Source organism: Malania oleifera, chromosome 9 (genome assembly GCF_029873635.1).
Source record: "Malania oleifera isolate guangnan ecotype guangnan chromosome 9, ASM2987363v1, whole genome shotgun sequence".
In the NCBI taxonomy this organism is placed as follows: domain Eukaryota; kingdom Viridiplantae; phylum Streptophyta; class Magnoliopsida; order Santalales; family Ximeniaceae; genus Malania; species Malania oleifera.
In genome coordinates, this window is record NC_080425.1 from 69,834,510 (window position 1) to 69,851,858 (window position 17,349).

Here is a 17,349-nt window from a genome sequence, read left to right on the forward strand (position 1 = left end):
ATCATCATTATCAGAATCACTAGAATAATATGATGATGCGGAGCAAAACTATTGTACCTAGTGATCTTCATATGCCATTTGACATAGATTAGCAACCTAATCGTTGCTTGATTCGGTGTCTGAGTTGCTGGTACTGTGTGTTTCCCAACCGACCTCAAGTGTTTTCTTCTTCTTTTTTTAGAACTTTCTTTAGTTTAGGACAGTCTGGCTTGATGTGTCCAACTTCTCTGCAATTGTAGCACGTCGGAGGATCATCCTTTTGCTTCCTTCTACTTGACTCTCCTTTTTTCGTTTTTGAGTCTCGGAATTTTCTAGTATACTTCTTGGTCTTTTTCAAGAACTTTCCGAACTTCTTAGTTAGAAAAGTCATATTGTCTTCCAATTCCGAACAACTCTCTTCACTGGAATTTCTGGAAGATGCTTTGAGAGCTGCTATTTTCTTTGCTTTATTCTGCTCACTCAATCTTTCCTTTATCGCCAATTCATATGTAATAAGCGATCCGATCAGCTCATCCAGTGTCATTGCCTTTAGGTTTCTTCCTTCAGCTATGGCAGTGGCCTTTGCTTCCTAGACTAGCAGTAGACCCCTAAGAATTTTCATGATCATTTCATATGCAGGGTAAGTCTTATCAAGGGCATGCAAAGAGTTTGTGATGTGGTGAACCTAGTGCACATAAATTGAATAGATTCATTCGGAGTCATCTTAAATGCTTCGTATTCACTGGTAAGCATATTTATCCTATTGTCTTTTACAACCTTAGTACCCTCATATGTGACTTCCAATTTTTCTCATATTTCCTTAGTAGTTTTACAAGCCTTGACTCTATTAAACTCATTTACATCTAATGCACAGTATAAAAGATTTATGGCACTAGCATTTATTTGAATTGATTTCTAGTCTTCATTTGTATATTCATCTTTAGTCTTAGGTACATTTTCTTTTTCAACAATTTTCATAAGAACATGATTTCCTTTGGAGACAACTTTCCACACTTTCCAATCAGCATTAGAAGATAAATACTCATTCTTTGTTTCTAGTAGGTATAATTAACACCACAAAAAATAGGTGGATGTGTGGATGAGTGTCCCTCACCAAATGGGGTTACACCGATGTGTGCCATCGTTATCTTTTACAAAAGTGTTTAAGTCTAGTGCAACCTTGCTCTGATACCAAATGTGAATTTAGGTGCAATCCCAAGAGGGGGGAGAGGGTGAATTGGGTATTTTAAAAGTTCTTGGTCTTTAGATCCTAATTTTGTAAACCACAACTATCAAATAGTCAATATTACCCAATCACTCACAAACGTAATGAATTTTCAATTCATACACAATAAGCAAATAATTAAATGCAAACGAAAATTTAAATGAGTTAAGGGAAAAGAGATGCAAACACAGTTTTTACGAGGTTCGGTCAAACCCGGCCTACGTCCTCACCTTAGGTAAACCATCCAAGGATTCCACTAATCTGCTTCTTTAAATCCGAGTGAAGCTTCCTGTTACAATCCGCTGCTTACAAAAGGCATAACTTTCTCCTAACTATATGCTGCTTATAAGAGGCGTAGCTACCTCCTCATGATTAACAAACCGAACCGTTAATACAAAATATAATGAATAAAAATTTCTGAACACTCAGACACTTCTCAATAAGCTAATGAGTACAATCAGTCCTAAGCACTCTCACAAGTTATAATATGAAGCTCAAGAGAGAATGTATTTTTCTCAATGATGTATGTGAAAAATATGATCTTTACGTGAGAAATATGTATATGAATGATACCTTCAAGATCTAACCCTTATTCAATATTCCCAAAAAAATGATTTCTTAAAAATATATGCTTTGGAGATCCTAGGGTTAGTTTTTAAACAACTTTTGCAAGAATAAAATATAAGATCTTTTTAATAAAAATATGCTTGAATATCACATAGATCGTAGCCCTTGTTTTCAAATATCTTTTGCAGAGATAATATTAAATCTTTGAATAAAATAATACGCTTGAGTATCACAAAGATATAAGCCCTAGAAATTTTTTTCCCCAAATGATTTTTAAAAACAAATACATGGAACACTAGGGTTCTTGCTCCCAAAAATATAAAAGAATACGGGAGTAGATAAACTTTAACATCGAGATTGAATGCACAGAATAAGTTTTATCTACCAAACTTGAAGATAAAACCAGTTTTGCAAGATGATGTGAGTGTATGCTCTTGGATCTTGAAGATGAGAGAGGGGAATGCCCAAACTTGATGTGAATGCGTTAGAATGTAGGCAAAGATTTGAAAAAGGTGTCAAGCTAGGGTTTTGGGTTGATATTTATAAGTATTCTTGGCATCTAAAAGATTTTTAACCGTTGGATCATTGAAAATATTTTTAATAATAAAAATATGTTCGTTTCAGCGCTGGAGCGTCATTCTGCCCGACAGACTCGTCGTCGTCGAGTGTCCTTCATTCGTTCATCGATGAGACCAGGGGATTCGTCAACGAATTGCCTGTTTGATATTTATATGGTCTTGGTATTTGCTTGTTGATGAGGCCAGGGGACTAGTCGACGAGTGCCCTGTTTTTCAGCCCTATTAACTTTCTAAAATACATATTCAACTTGGGACAAATGCGTATGAATATTTCATGAAAGATATGCATCCTAAGGTCAATCTATATGTCATTTTGAGCTTCGCATCATATCTTATGAAACATGCAAATACAATCAAAGCTAATGCGAATTACAAGTGAAAATCTGAACTGCCTTTATCCTTTTACTCTTCTACTTCCATGGATTAAGCCAAGTCATATGTGTTTCAAATTCCTCGTGGCTTCCATAGCGTACTTACCATCTGTGCATGCTAAGTCATGATCCTGTTCAAAATCTCAAATGTACAGGTAAAATACCAAGTGATTTGTCATTATCAAAATAGGATTGGACTCATAGAGTCAACACATTTAAAGTCTGGGCTTTTGTTTGGACTCTCATATTCAATAAGATTAATACGAATGATGTGTTAAGATCAGGAGACCCTACAAAGCTCTTTGTCCAGATATTTGTATGCTGTGCAACGGTCCAAATAAGAGTTCTAGCCATCTATTTCTTCATTGTAAGGTGGCGAGATACATGTGGAAAAATCTATTTTCATTTTTTTGGAGAAGAGTGGGTGGCTCTGGAATCTATTTTTGATTTTTCTGAGATAAAGTTTTGGGGCTTTGGGAAGAATAAAAACCGGGAGGAATTTTTGTGTCTGCACAGTTTTTTCAGTAGGGTGGGTGATGTTGATTGATAGGAATGCCAGAATTTTCAGAGATAAGAAGAACCCTCCTTTATGTTGGAAGAAAGTCATTTTTTACACCTCTTTTGGGGCACATTCTTTTGGGATTTTTGAGGGTTTATCCCTTTCTGATGTCCAAGGAGATTGAAAGATAGCTTTAATGTAACTGAGTTTCTTTGCTGTTTTCTGTTTTTTACCAAGAAGATTTCTTATCCTTTATTCGTTGTAATTATTCTTTTCATTAATAGATCCTTTTTTGTTATTAAAAAAAAATTGAAGACTGCTTGTTGGCTATTCTAAGAATGCTGAGTTGAATTCATTAACCAGTCATGTCACGAGAGAAAAATAAAATTACATCCTTTGAAATATTTTCATGATCTAAGACAACTTTTAATTGTTTTGGAATGGTGGCGATTCAAGAGTTTTAGAAATTGACATGGATTAGGGCATTCTAGATATATGAACAAATGGTAAATTTTTGTGGCCAACTCTAACTCATAGTTCACACACCCAAAATGCATTTGCCTCAACTTAAAAGGCTTACCTTTTGCACGTATGGGTAAACCTCATTGTATAATGCATTTGCCTTTTTGTGACTTGGCATTTTACTGTGCTTCAAGGAATTCTGGGCTTGCCTTGTCTTGAGGCGCCTTGATTGAGCCTTTCAAAACATTTATAAATTCAATAAATAAGGTCAAAGAACTTTTAGATAATAGATGCAACTAGCAGCTGTCTGCATGTGAGATAGATGATGGTCGGTCTGGTAAGACATTTATTGCTCTACCCGTTATCAAAAAGCAATTCCTCTCCCACACCCACTCTTCTTTTATAAGAATTACAAGTTTTTGTTGAAATCTTGTTTGTGACAGGGAGTGGATATGTTTGGAGATCGCATTGGCTTTCTCAAGTTCAAAGCAGATGTATTTGATAAGGAAACAGGGAAAAAGGTATTTTTAACATCTCCATTCAGTCCTAAATCTCATTCTTTTCAATTCATTCTATTTTATAATGCAAGGGAGTTCAAGTTTTGGATATCTTTAGGTTTTTCGTGTTCTTTTTAATCCCTTTTTTATAGAAAAGAAATCTTGCTTCTGATCATCGTTCATTCTTGAGTTAGGTTTCAATGAGCTATATCATTTATTTTTTTTCGAAAACAAAAATAGTTTTTTGTAGTTTATGGACCTGTTTCAGGATTCCAGCATGATGCATGCAGTATTATCATGCATTAGTTCTTTTCTTGTTCTCTATGAATTAAAGCATGCTTAGGTTCCAGGTATTGTGTTCGCACGAGGACCAGCTGTAGCTGTGTTGATCCTTTTGGATTCAGAGGGCGAGACTTATGCTGTTCTTACTGAACAGGTTATATATATATATATATATATATATATATATATATAGATATTTATTTATTATCTAAAGATATATATTATGTCATTTATCAATGTTCTTGCTGATTCTGTAATTTTTTTTTTCTTTTTTATTCATTTGAAAAACAATCAGTTATAATATTAATTATTAGAGAATGAAGATTAGAAAATGGTTGCTTCTATATCTATATTTGGATAAACATGATTCATGTGTTAGGTCAGGGTGCCTGTTGGGAGGCTTATTTTGGAATTGCCAGCTGGAATGTTGGATGATAACAAGGGTGATTTTCTTGGCACTGCAGTTCGTGAGGTCTCTCTCTCTCTCTCTCTCTTGAGGACCATAAACACATCAGTTATATGCAGTCTTATTCGAAGCTCCAAAAGTACAGAAATTTTGATGGAAATTTTGATTTTGATTTAAAAAAATAATGGAAGTCAGTAGTAACTTTAGAAATCGTTAATATACGTAATAATATAAGTTTTAGGACTACTATATTACTAGTTAAATACATCTATGTTGTGTATGAGGTGGAAAAATTGTAATATAATGTGTATCAATCATATTTGTAAGATTATGTGCATTAAACATATTTAGTTAATGCAAATGAATTCCGATATTATTTAAATATTATTTATTATACAAGTAATGATAATATAGACGTAAGTGGTTTGATAAAATGTTGTTAGTTTATTTTTTCTCATAATTTCAAAAGCTCTCGTAATAATCTTTGTTTCAATAAATAAAGAGAGAAATTTCACTTGACTTCCAAAATCTCTCATTTGAATTCCGACAAAATTGCATTCTATAGTTAAAGTTTCAACAAGTTCCGCTAAAATTTTGAGATTTCAATAAATTTAGGGTGATTCGTTGAAATTTTGACTATAATTATGAAAGTGGAAATTGATTGCCATTTCAATTTTGAGGGTAATGGAAATCGGGAATTTCCACAATTTCATTGAAATTTAAGACCATGGTTATATGTGCATATGTGTGTCTCGCTTCGTAGGTTCTGTACTGGGTTGTTTGTGTGGTGCAATGAATGTCAGGGGCATAAATACATTATTTATGTATGTATTGATGTTTGTGTGTCAGTGTGTTCGCACTTGGTGGGACCTGCTGTGGGTTGGTTGTCTGTGTGTGCACTAGTGTGCGTGTATGCACCAATATTTTGGTGAGGATGTGAACTCCAAATGATATATAATGTATTCTCCTGAGGACCATAAACACATCAGTTATATGCGCATATGCTTGTGTCTCACTTGATAGGTCCTGCACTAGGTTGTTTGTGTGGCGCATGAGTGTCAGGAGCATAAATACATTAGTTATGTATGTATTGATGTATGTGTGTATTGCACTTAATGGGGCCTGCCGGGGGTTGCCTGTGTGCACTAGTGTGCATCCATGCACCAGTATTGTGGTGAGGATGTGAACTCCAAAAGATATATAATATATTTACTCCCTGGTTATGGGCCTTATGGCTTAGTAATACAATTGATGCAACTCCTTGTTTTTCTCTACCTGTCAAACAGGGTGCTTCTTTGACCTAAAGTTCTAAACCTCTGTTGGACTTGGACATTGCCTGGTAGCTTATGGAGGAGCATTTTCTTTTTATACTACTGCTTTTTCTTGTTTTGCATATCTCATTTATATGCACGTCTCTAGTAGGTTGCAATTTAATTTAAATAAAATTCTTTGTTTTTTTTTTTCTCTTCGTACTCTTTTATTAATTGTCATATGTAGAATGCATGTCTTTGTGACAAACAAATATTTTGGATACTAATCAAATGAAGGAATGTCTGCCCATGTGTACAGCCCCGCAGGAATTTAACAAGTCCATCTTCTCCAAAAATAATTGCAAATGAACCCACTTGTAATATGCATGTTTTGTGTGCAGTTCTCTTTACTATTTCATTTTTAGTTTAATAATCATTCGCTAATTTAAGAATTTAGTGTTTCATATGTAATTATGTATATATGTACTCTGACTGTTCTGTTTAACTGGTTGTGCAAGACCAGCCTTTTTTATTCTTTCACATAAAGACATGCAAACACATATTTTTAAATAATCATTTTAGTTTTTCATATAGTTCATTCATAGTGGGACTTAAGGCTTGGTTTTGTTGTTGTTGTTGTTATATAGTTCATTCATAAACACTAATATACAGTCACACACTAGTCGCATGGTTTGTGTTAGAGTTATCCTGGGATCTTGGAGAAGTAAGGTTATTTAACCAATTATCTCTGAGTTAATATGACAAAATATGTCAGGTTGAAGAGGAGACTGGAATACGTCTGAATCTAGAAGACATGTTTGATTTGACAGCTTTGCTGGATCCATCAACTGGTTGCAGAGTTTTTCCTTCTCCGGTATGTCCACACTTGTTTATTTGAAATTAAGAATAAACACCATGTTGTGATCTAGTATATTTGTGGGTTGTTCCTTTTCTTTGAATGCTAGAGTATCTATTTATCCAATAGTTATTTCTTTAATAAAAATGAAAAATTTGTTAGAATGCTGATATTCTTAGAACAAGAATTTAATCCAAAAAATCTTTCAGTTGATCCAAGAGTCAGGGAAATTCAAGTGTTTTTCTGGATGTTCAGTTAATTGTTTGAATTTAGGACCAACGGATGTAGATTAATGCTCCAATTTTTTTAAAGTAGTGGAGCACAAACTCGATGTAGATCAATGCAAGTCATTTTAAGTCAAGGAATATTTTGTAATTAAGTTTGTCTATATGTCTATGCATTTGACCATTTTGAGAATGGTTTGGTATTTTTGAATAGTTCAACATGATGTTTATCTCTATTGTTTTGTTATGGCATGGATATTAAACCTTATTGGACACTTTTTTGTTAATAGAACTCATAGCAAATTTCTGTACACTGTTTGAAACACTGATCATGTATTGATACCCTATAAAAAAATCTCTGAAGCTGCACAATTTATAATTTTTCTTTTGCTTCTGGTCCTCTTGTGTAGATGATAATTGTATTAGGGCTTCCCATGAAGGTGGGAGACACATTGTCGTATTTAAGTGATGTTGTGATGCAAAAAAAACTAGGGAGGGCTGATAAGAGGATTGGGCAATCTGGAAAATCATGTATCCCCTGTTATTATTGTCTTAAAATTTTTACAAAATTATCAAAATTTCCACTTTTCGCCACTTTGGAAATCCAAATGTCTTAAAATTTTTACAAAATTATCAAAATTTCCACTTTTCGCCACTATGGAAATCCAAATGGTGGTTAAATAAAATTTCTTTCAAAATTTCAAAAAATCATCAAAGTTAACGAAATCGCAAGACTTGAACCGAATTTTTGAAAAGTTGACTATGAAACAAATTTCCTTCAAATTGAAAATTGTGATTCAAAACCTTCGATTGCTAAAACTCAATCTAGTGAATTTTTATAAAATTTTGATAGAAGTTCTGAGGATTTGATCATTTTCATACAAAATTTTGAAAAAGTTGTCAAGGAATTCCATTAAATAAGCATCTTGATTGGAAAAATTATTAGTGTGTAAAGTGTAAATAAAGCTTTGATAATTTTGACTAATCTTCTACCATATTGCAAGCCATAATTGTCAAATCTGGATTTGAATTGTGAATCAAGATTCCAATTTCAGGAATTGAGAATCAAGAATTAATCGAATCTAATATTTGGTACAAATTTCCAAAATTGATTCCAAACAACATGCAAGAAAAATAGTAAAATAAATTTAAAATTTGACAATGGAAAAAAAATATATATATATTTCATGCATATGGTTTCCCTAAACAATAAAAAGAAGGAATGAGTCAATAAAAAATAATAAGAAAATGAAATTTATGTTGTTTAAAGGAAGAATTAAGAAAAACTAATAAAAACTGATGTTTTGGTGTTTATTAACAATTTTTAAAAAATCATCTTTCATGCATATTCTCTCTAATTAAAAAGAAAAAACAATTAAATGAAAAAAATTGATAATAATTGAACAAACTACTGAAAAAACATTTTTTGAATCTTAGGAACACAATGAAACATTTGTACTGCCTTAATCAATGAGCGTCTTGCCCCTTATCTCAATGACATAATCACAGAATGCCATACTCCCCCGAGAGTGAAGAATGGTTTTGTGAAGGCAACATAACTAAAGTTTTATATTCTCCCCTTAAGCATAGAACTGATGTAGGCAAGGAATGGAAGTTTATCGTGTAAAATTAAAAGCAAAAAAATAAAAAAATTTCTGTTTTGGGTATTTTAAACCATTTGGCTTTTATTAGTCAGGTCCATCAGGATATGATAGGTCTAAAATCGTGTGAATTGATTGATTCAGATCAATTCATCAGATTCATGGGGTAAATTGATAGATTCAGCAATGATTTGGTTGTTTTTTTATTCATTAGTAAGATTCAAATCAATACAAAATGTATAAATCGAATCACAAACCGTAAGATTCTAACAACTGTGTTAACCCTCTCAAACACATGAAGGTCATTTTTTATGTTATGATTATTTAAAACTATTTTATTTAGTTATCATCTTAACTATATTGGTTTATATGTTCATATTTTATGTAATAATTTGTGCATACATATATTTTAATCATTGTTCAGTGTCATTAACAAATAAATTTAATTTGGTTAATTATATTTGGTTATTTATGTATGAAGTATATTGATAATGCTAGCACCAAATTTGTTAGTTTATCTCATTAACAAAATTGCATCTTAGTAATAAACAAATAAATTTTAAAAATGATAAATTATTTGCTAGGCTAGTGTATATGCATTATGGCATAAATTGGCATCCAAATTGTCAATTTATAACAAGGTGGCCTTTTGATATATCTTTTTTTTAATTATTGAAAATAAGATTATTGCAAGAAAGATAAGAGTGGTAACTTAAGCCTTTTGAAATTTTATGAAAAATTGAACCTAAATATTAACTACAACATTATATTCCATCTTTTAAGTCTAAACTAGTATTTGCAAATAAGCTAATGTTTAATACTTTAATTGATTTATGAATTTTTTATGTTAATTGAGATTGTTTATGTGGTTATCATTTTATAGTAATTTGCACCTTATACACAACATGATTTTGTTTGGAATATTTTAGCTCTAAACCTTGCATAATTATGTCGAACTGTTTTCTATAAAAATTTCAGGTTTAACTGTTAATTTATTCATTTTTTTGCATCAAAAGCAAAATTGATACTTCCATAAAAATTCTATATTTTTTAAGCCACCAAATTTTAATCTAAATCAAAATTTTAAAAATTTCATGTTAAATAAGGGAGGAGCATAATGTTGAAGGATTTAGGGAATTAGTAAGGTGAGTTAGGGTGATGTGTGGCATTTCTCTAGAGTTAAGGTGAGTAGTTTTAAAAATGGGTCAAAAGCTCCTAAATGAGGTGGGAAGCCTGTATTTGATGCATTCGCAATGGAAGGGGTGGTCATCACCCAACAGTGCGATGCCATGCAATATTACAACATGACATATGGTATGGTTAGACAAATGATGATGTGACAAGTGATCTTTCTTTTTCAGTGAAGGCCTGATAAAAAGGTTGACAAGGGTTAAGGGCCAAACACAGGTGGTTTTTGAGCTCATTAGGAAAGGTCAAGGAGATAACCTTATCTTAATGGCCCATTTGACTAATCCGTTCGGTCAAATTCTTCTAGATCATTCCATAATCCTATAATTAATTAGAGACCATTCTACAAGCCCACAAATAATCCTATTCCTGACAGAATTTCGGTCTATATGTTGCAGGCAGGTGCTTAATCTCTTGATGTAGCTTGTTCGTGATTTCTTTCTATCAATCAAGCTAGAAATTATTGACAACAATGATAAAAAAATGCCAATGACAATGATAATTAACATGGGTCCAATAATAATTACTTAGGATTATGTGCAACTCAGGAGATTGAAGGAAATAATAACAAATGGTGACTAACAGCAGCAAATGATTAAGCACGATACTTAGCCCATTTCAATCATCTGCATAAATAAAGAGAAACTTAGCATGTGAAGAAAAATTTAGTGCAGAATCATTCAAATGCATATCAAACTTGAAATACCTACCTTCTTTGTAGATGAATTGATTTATACAGTTCATTAGCAGGTTATATTTGACATCCATTTCCATACTCAAGGAAGTGAAGATTATTTTAACAATTTATACCAGTCATATATTCTGGTTCTCTTGCTCAGTGTGAATGTCTTTTTTTTCTTTTTCCATTTCTTAATTGGTAGGGAGGTTGTGATGAGGAACTGAGCCTGTTCTTGTACAGAGGCCATGTGAGTAAAGATGTTATTGCACAGCTGAAAGGAAAAGAGACCGGTCTTCGCGAACATGGTGAGCTGATCAAGGTGCATGTGGTTCCCTATAGAAAACTCTGGCGCACAACTGCTGATGCCAAGGCTCTAACTGCAATTGCTCTTTATGAAATGGCCAAGAGAGAAGGGCTATTGCCGCCTCAGAAAAGTTCTCCTGGCGACAGTTCTAGCCACTAAGGTACATTGACTGTTGTATCTATTTCATCCTTAAAAAGACTTCTCTTTATTCTTCTGTTGCATGAATTTTTTTTTTGTTTTTTCCTTGTTTTGAGTGAGTGGGCGGAAGAATGGAATGATGGAAGGATAATTATGGCCCTGCTGCTGAAAGTTAGCATTGGAGGTTTCTTCTTGTATTTATATATATATTTGCTTTGTTTTTTTTAAATGAAGCATTGCAGTCTTTAATTATTTTTTGTAGATGTTAGGAAACTCTGATGGTTTTGGAACACTCTCGGTACCTGTTAAATGACGAGGAAGAAAATTAAGGGCCTATTTGGTTGTGGCCAACAGCTTCTACTTCACTTTTAGATTTCCAAATGTCTAAAAAATGACGACTTATTTCCAATTTTCCAAGATTTATACAGAAAATCTAGAAAAAAAAAAAAAAGTTTTCCAATTGTCCTATCCAAATTTTTTTTTTTTTTAAAAAAGAAAAGAAAATAAGGTGATATTTTTATAATTGTTAAAAAAGCTAGTAATGGAAATTAAAACTATTTTCCACGAGTAATCTAAAAAAAAAAAAGAAATTCAACAAATATATAGGCCCTATTATTTTAAAGTTGCCCAGTTTGGTACTGTAGTCCCCAAGAGTTTTGGTTTTTCATTTTCGGCTTGATACAACTTGGTTCGCATGCGATTAATCAATTTAACTTACAAAAAGAAAAGAGAAAAAACGTATGAAGAGCTAGTTTATTTCCTGCATGCAGTGAATTTCACTGCTTTATTCGCTTGTGTCAACCCTTGGTGCAGCGTAACCAGCACGGAATTAGCATGGTTCCTAGCGGCGGCAGTCATTTTGAAGTGACGAAAAAAATGTTTGAAAAGTGAACTGCTCACTTGTTCATTTCGTTCGTGCAGTGAGTTGCACCCTTCAGATTTGCTTGTGTTGACCCTTGGCAACAGTCTAACCAGCACGGAATCAGCGTAGTTCATTGCAGAGAAATCACAGCTTGATTTTCTTCGCCTTATTATTTCCTGACGATGCCTTCTCAGGTGAACTTTTCTTGATATTCTGAAATCAAAAATCCAATATTTTGGACACCCAAAGAAGGAAAAGTTTCTAGATTCTTTTTTTGAAAAGAAAAATTTTATGGAGATGCTATGATCTCAAAACCCTGCTCACGCCGACTCCTGCCAGGCCTCAAAAGGAGAACCTAGAAAAAGTAGTATCTTGGCTGATGGTACCATATAAGCACACGATACCGGCATGGAAACAAATGTTCTTGCGAGCTCCATTGCTTGTATCAAATTGACTCTTAGAAGAGTTTATTTGTCGCCTTCCTGCAATCACCATTACATTTCTCATCAAAATCTGTTCTCTCTCCGAAAGTGGCCACGGGAAGCAGGAAGAGGTGATGATGTTGATTAAATCAACAAGAGAAACCTCACGTGCTGCACCAGAAAGTTTGGTGATTCCATATCCCTTATGCTGTTGCCAAAGGCTGAAACAAGCAAATCAAGTTGTGAAACTCAGGGGAGATACTTGTAATAGTGATTTTATGTAGGATTTTGTTTGAACTCATAAAAGTAAGATAGGATCACGTCATTGAGACTTCACACTTGTATGAGTTTAAATGATAAGATGGCATCAAGCTGTTTGTGGTTTTCAAATTTTTTGGAAAGACCATTCCTTATAAAATTTTCCTGGGAATTCCCTGCCTGCAAGAAAGAGATCAGCAAGGAACTTGCTCTTGACGTGTGTGTTTGTGTGTGTGTGAATGTTAATTATAACCAAGAAACTTAATTCCAAGTTCCCACATGGCCCTTTTGGGTCCCCACCATTCAGACAAAAACAGTATCACCATTTCCCCTTCCCTCAAAGAAAAAGCCCTAACCTTGCTCTTCCTACTCTAGACATTCTCCTGTTGCGTTGGGTCACCTCTTGGCAGTGAGATTTGTGATGCTTTGATTGGACGATGGGATGAGTAATGGAGTTATTCAATTTGAATATTGGCAATTAATTAATTGAATTGTGATGTCTCTATTTAATTAGAAATTAACATTTTTTTATTATATGTATTTTTAAAATCTCAGGAAAGTATCTATCTTTTTGTCAAATTTAAGAAATGAATTTAAAAAAAATATTGAACCCGACGAGTCAATCGATCCAAAAGGATGACAAAATTAAATGTGTTGTTAAAGGATCCTTCAATTATATTTAATGAGCATTTTGAAATGGTCAAATTAATCAAAGTGGATACTAATAACAACATGAATATTCATAGGTTTTGAGACATGATGTTATCGAGGAAAGAATTTCATTATATTTAATTTTAAAAAAGTGAAAATAAGTTTAACAAAGCACTCTTTGTATATTAGAACTGGCTACGTTTCATAGGATTTTTCTGTGTCTATAATAAAGGTCCGCAAAGGTTTTAAAGAAAAATTTTAGAAGCAGCAAATCTTTGCCGGATTCATGCCTGAAAAAGACATTCAATAGGTGATAGGAACACATAACGCTTCAAAAGACTTTTAAAAGAGAAATCTCAAAGTCAAAATATTTCTCAAAAAACAAAAGCTTGTGTGTCTACCCAAATTTAAATTCTGGTCTGCTCATTGATCAAAACCTTTATTCGTTAAGATCAAACTAATGGCCCACAAGGATTGTTTTTGTACCCCGAATAACTTTTCATTCAAAATCAAGTCATTACTAATTGATTCAAATTTCAAAATTGAATCCGAGGATTTTCTTTGAATGGAAAATATATATGTGGAGACATTTTGTATCCATATTTAAATCTTAAAATATTCAAATTTGGACATGAAATTTCATCTAGTTCATTTTGGATTCAATATTTGTGTTTACAATGAGATTTTTATATTTAAAATAAAAATAAAAATAAGTGCATTTAAAACAAAAATCATTGCTCACCACCTATAAATTTGGATTTGTGAATATTTGGACAAGATATATAGCAAAATTATATTAAGTTTTATTTAAATTACCTGAATCTAAATTCAATATTTGAAATGCATACCCTCCAATGCAGCTTAAAAGAATTGAGATAAATTTCATCATCTATCTCTAAAAAATTTACACAGTGAGTAACAATTACATACTAAATATACAACGATTTACCATGGAGAAGCACGCGACAAACAACATGATAGAATCACAGTATAATCGTATTAAGAATACAAAAGTTATATACAACTGCATCACTTTCTCAAGCACAGAAGAAAAAGGTAAGAGTCCAAAACACTAATGTGCTTCCCATAAAAGACATTGCTTAATTCTATAGAGATGCAAAGGAAAATAAAATTATTTATAAATTTAACCTACACAATCAAAAGGATCATTCTTAATTAATTAGTTGTGCTTGAACACAAGTTTTAATTGACATAGTGCTATTTGGCATGGTTCATTAATTCTACTGCCTGGAGTCTAGATATGTCTATTCACATTTTGTATGAGGGAATGATTTCAAGATTTCACACTATTTTATAAAGGATTAATGATGTCAAGAAAGTTGAGCAAAAAATAGTTTCCAATTGTCATTAATATGTTGTAAAACATGTATATTCATGTGGATGATTATCTAGATAATATATTACAACCTTTGGTATGCTCACATAATGATTTATTATGTGGTTAACCTTTGGAATGTCAATGTATTTGCCTATATAAGGACATGTTTTATAACAAAAATGAGATAATAAGATGATTATCAACATCTAGTTCCTAAAGAATCAGATGGTTGAATTTCTATAGTTCCAAAAAAAAATTTCCTATTTTATTTCATTTACAACACGTTATCAGCACGATCAAGTCTTTAATGGTATAGTAAGTTTCGTTGGTATTATTTTAAGGTAAGAATCTTGTTTCTTTTAACATTTGTTATCTATATAACTTTAATTTTTCGTCAAATTATATTTGTATGTTAACTATATCTCTTATCTTGAGTACGTGTCCTTAAATATTTTTATGTTGGGATATATGTGAGAATAACATTTCCATTTAATATTTACCTAACTTTGAATTTTTATTTGTTTTCAAAATGACTTTATGATGTCAAACCTCATAAAGTTCGATCACAAACAGGCTATATTTTTACATGTGGTGATACTGTTATCTCATGGCGATCTGGAAAGCAAATAATCCTATCTCTTCAAACCATTCAGAAATATTGACAGTTCACAAAACAAGTCATGAATGTGTATGGTTAAGAACTATAATCCAACATTACTATACGAAGACAATGCAACATGTATTGCACAAATCAAATGTGTGTACATAAAACGTGATAGAACTAAACATATTTCACCAAAGTTCTTTTATATTCATGAACTTCTGAAGAAGGAAATGTTGACATTTGTAAAATTCGTTCAAGTAACAACTAAGCATATTTATTCACAAAAGTATTGCCAACTTCAATTTTCAAAAAACATATTCATAACATTGAAATACGACAACTTAAGGACATTTCTTAATTGATTGTATTTTTTAGGGGAAGTATGAATACTGTACTCTTTTTCCTTCATTAAGGTTTTGTCTCACAGAGTTTTCCTTAACAGAGGTTTTAACGAGACATATTCATAATGTATAGTCATCCAAGGGGAAGTGCCTTTGATATGCCTACATAAGGGTTTATTATGTGGTTAACCTATGAGATGCCAATATATTTGCCTATGTAAGGACATGCTTTACAATAAAATGAGATAATAAAATGATTAGCAACATTTAGTTCTTAAAGAATTAGACTGTTAAATTTCTATGGGTTCAAATTTTTTTTTTTTTTTTCTCTTTTTTTTCATTTACAACATGATATTATTATTATTATTATTATTATTATTATTTGCTAGACCATTGCTGTTACTATTATTTCATTAGTTGGGGGCCTATAATATTGTGTTACATGAAAAACACAAGCCAATCATATACACAAGAAAACATAAAATTTAGAGATGAGAAATGTGTGAATACCTCTTTTGAAGCAGCATGATTTATTGGATTGAACACTTTGTCCTTTGGTCAAATCACCAAATTCATTTATAGACCATCCATGCCTTCTTCAAATGACAATCCACTGAAGCTGGCTTCCATCCTCACTAATTTCGTACCCACTTGAGCTAGGCGAATCACGCCAAAAATATGTGAACCTTTGATCTCAGCCATAGTGGTCGGAACTTGAAATCCTAAAGAGCAAAGCCCGAAGGCAAATTACTTCTTTATAAAATTTTATTTTTGTCTCGAAAATGGAGAGACCATTTCCAAAATCGTTGCATAAGAAACCTAAAGATGTCAAATTTGGATTGAATAAAATATTACTCATAATTTTTTTTTGAATAACAACAATAGTTTTTTTCTAATCAACATGAAATTTTTAACTAAAATATTAAAGATTTTTGTACCTTGCAATATGCATTCCGGGTTCAAACAAATTGACAATGTATTCTCCTTTCCTAATGTTTTGGAATTGGAAGGAGAGCATGAGAAAACCCTACTTATTATGTAATACTTATATAAATAAGGCCCACACACAATTACAATAAGACCCTTCCCCTTAGCGCTTTTAAAAATGTACAACATCATTGACTTTGGATTTTATGAATTGACTATATAAGTCCACAAAATTCTATCAATCTTCACTTAAACCATGTAAGTAAAGTTATATAAGGAATTAAACAGAAAAAATCTTACTAAAAATTTGCAAGAATTTTTTTTTTTTTTTAAAAAGGACTGAAATGCAAAACCAAACTGAATCGGACCGAAAAATTGATTAAATAATATTAATAATTATTATTATTATTATTTTTATTTAGGGTAGAGTTTCAATTTTTTTTCATTTAACAACTTGGTTTCAATTTGACCCATTAAATAATCACAATTAATTGAAACGAACCAATATATTATAAATATATAAAATATATATATTAAAATATTGTATATATTTTAATAGCTTAAATAAAATAATTATTTATCAGTAACAATTTAGAACTTGGCTTGATTACCTTTTGTTGTTTTTCTTTTTAGCTTAGAAGTTGGATTATGGATTTTGCTTATTTCATGTGTGGACATTTTTAACCTTATATAAAATGTTAATTTGAAGTTGTTAGCCTTAGTGGTTACATAATCATGTTTAGTATGTTTTGATGATATTAACTTATTTGTTGTTCCTAATATATTCCATCTTTGTAGATCATTTTTAGTACAGGAACAAGTGACAAATACATGAAGTA

At 32.0% G+C, this 17,349-nt stretch overlaps 2 protein-coding genes across 4 annotated transcripts in view; one reads left to right on the forward strand and one right to left on the reverse strand.

The window, feature by feature from the left end:
- The window catches only part of LOC131164168 (nudix hydrolase 14, chloroplastic), a 26,050-nt gene extending 13,237 nt beyond the window's left edge, over nt 1–12,813 (forward strand). Inside the window, exons 3-8 of one of the 3 annotated variants that reach the window (XM_058121163.1) lie at nt 4,125–4,202; nt 4,522–4,614; nt 4,840–4,932; nt 6,892–6,990; nt 10,867–11,128; nt 11,920–12,813. In XM_058121163.1, the coding sequence (XP_057977146.1) occupies nt 4,125–4,202; nt 4,522–4,614; nt 4,840–4,932; nt 6,892–6,990; nt 10,867–11,127 (624 nt within the window). In that variant the 3' untranslated portion in view covers nt 11,128; nt 11,920–12,813. Of the gene's footprint in view, nt 1–4,124; nt 4,203–4,521; nt 4,615–4,839; nt 4,933–6,891; nt 6,991–10,866; nt 11,359–11,919 lie in introns of those variants that run through there. The other 2 variants (XM_058121161.1, XM_058121162.1) reach the window with 2 other exon arrangements.
- LOC131164170 (uncharacterized) lies at nt 12,311–16,215 on the reverse strand. Its single transcript, XM_058121164.1, has 2 exons — nt 16,094–16,215; nt 12,311–12,611 (listed from the first exon to the last, which is right to left on the reverse strand). The coding sequence occupies exons 1-2, from the start codon at nt 16,108–16,110 to the stop codon at nt 12,311–12,313; spliced, it is 318 nt and encodes a 105-aa protein (XP_057977147.1). The 5' UTR covers nt 16,111–16,215.
- Nucleotides 16,216–17,349: the final 1,134 nt, after the last annotated feature.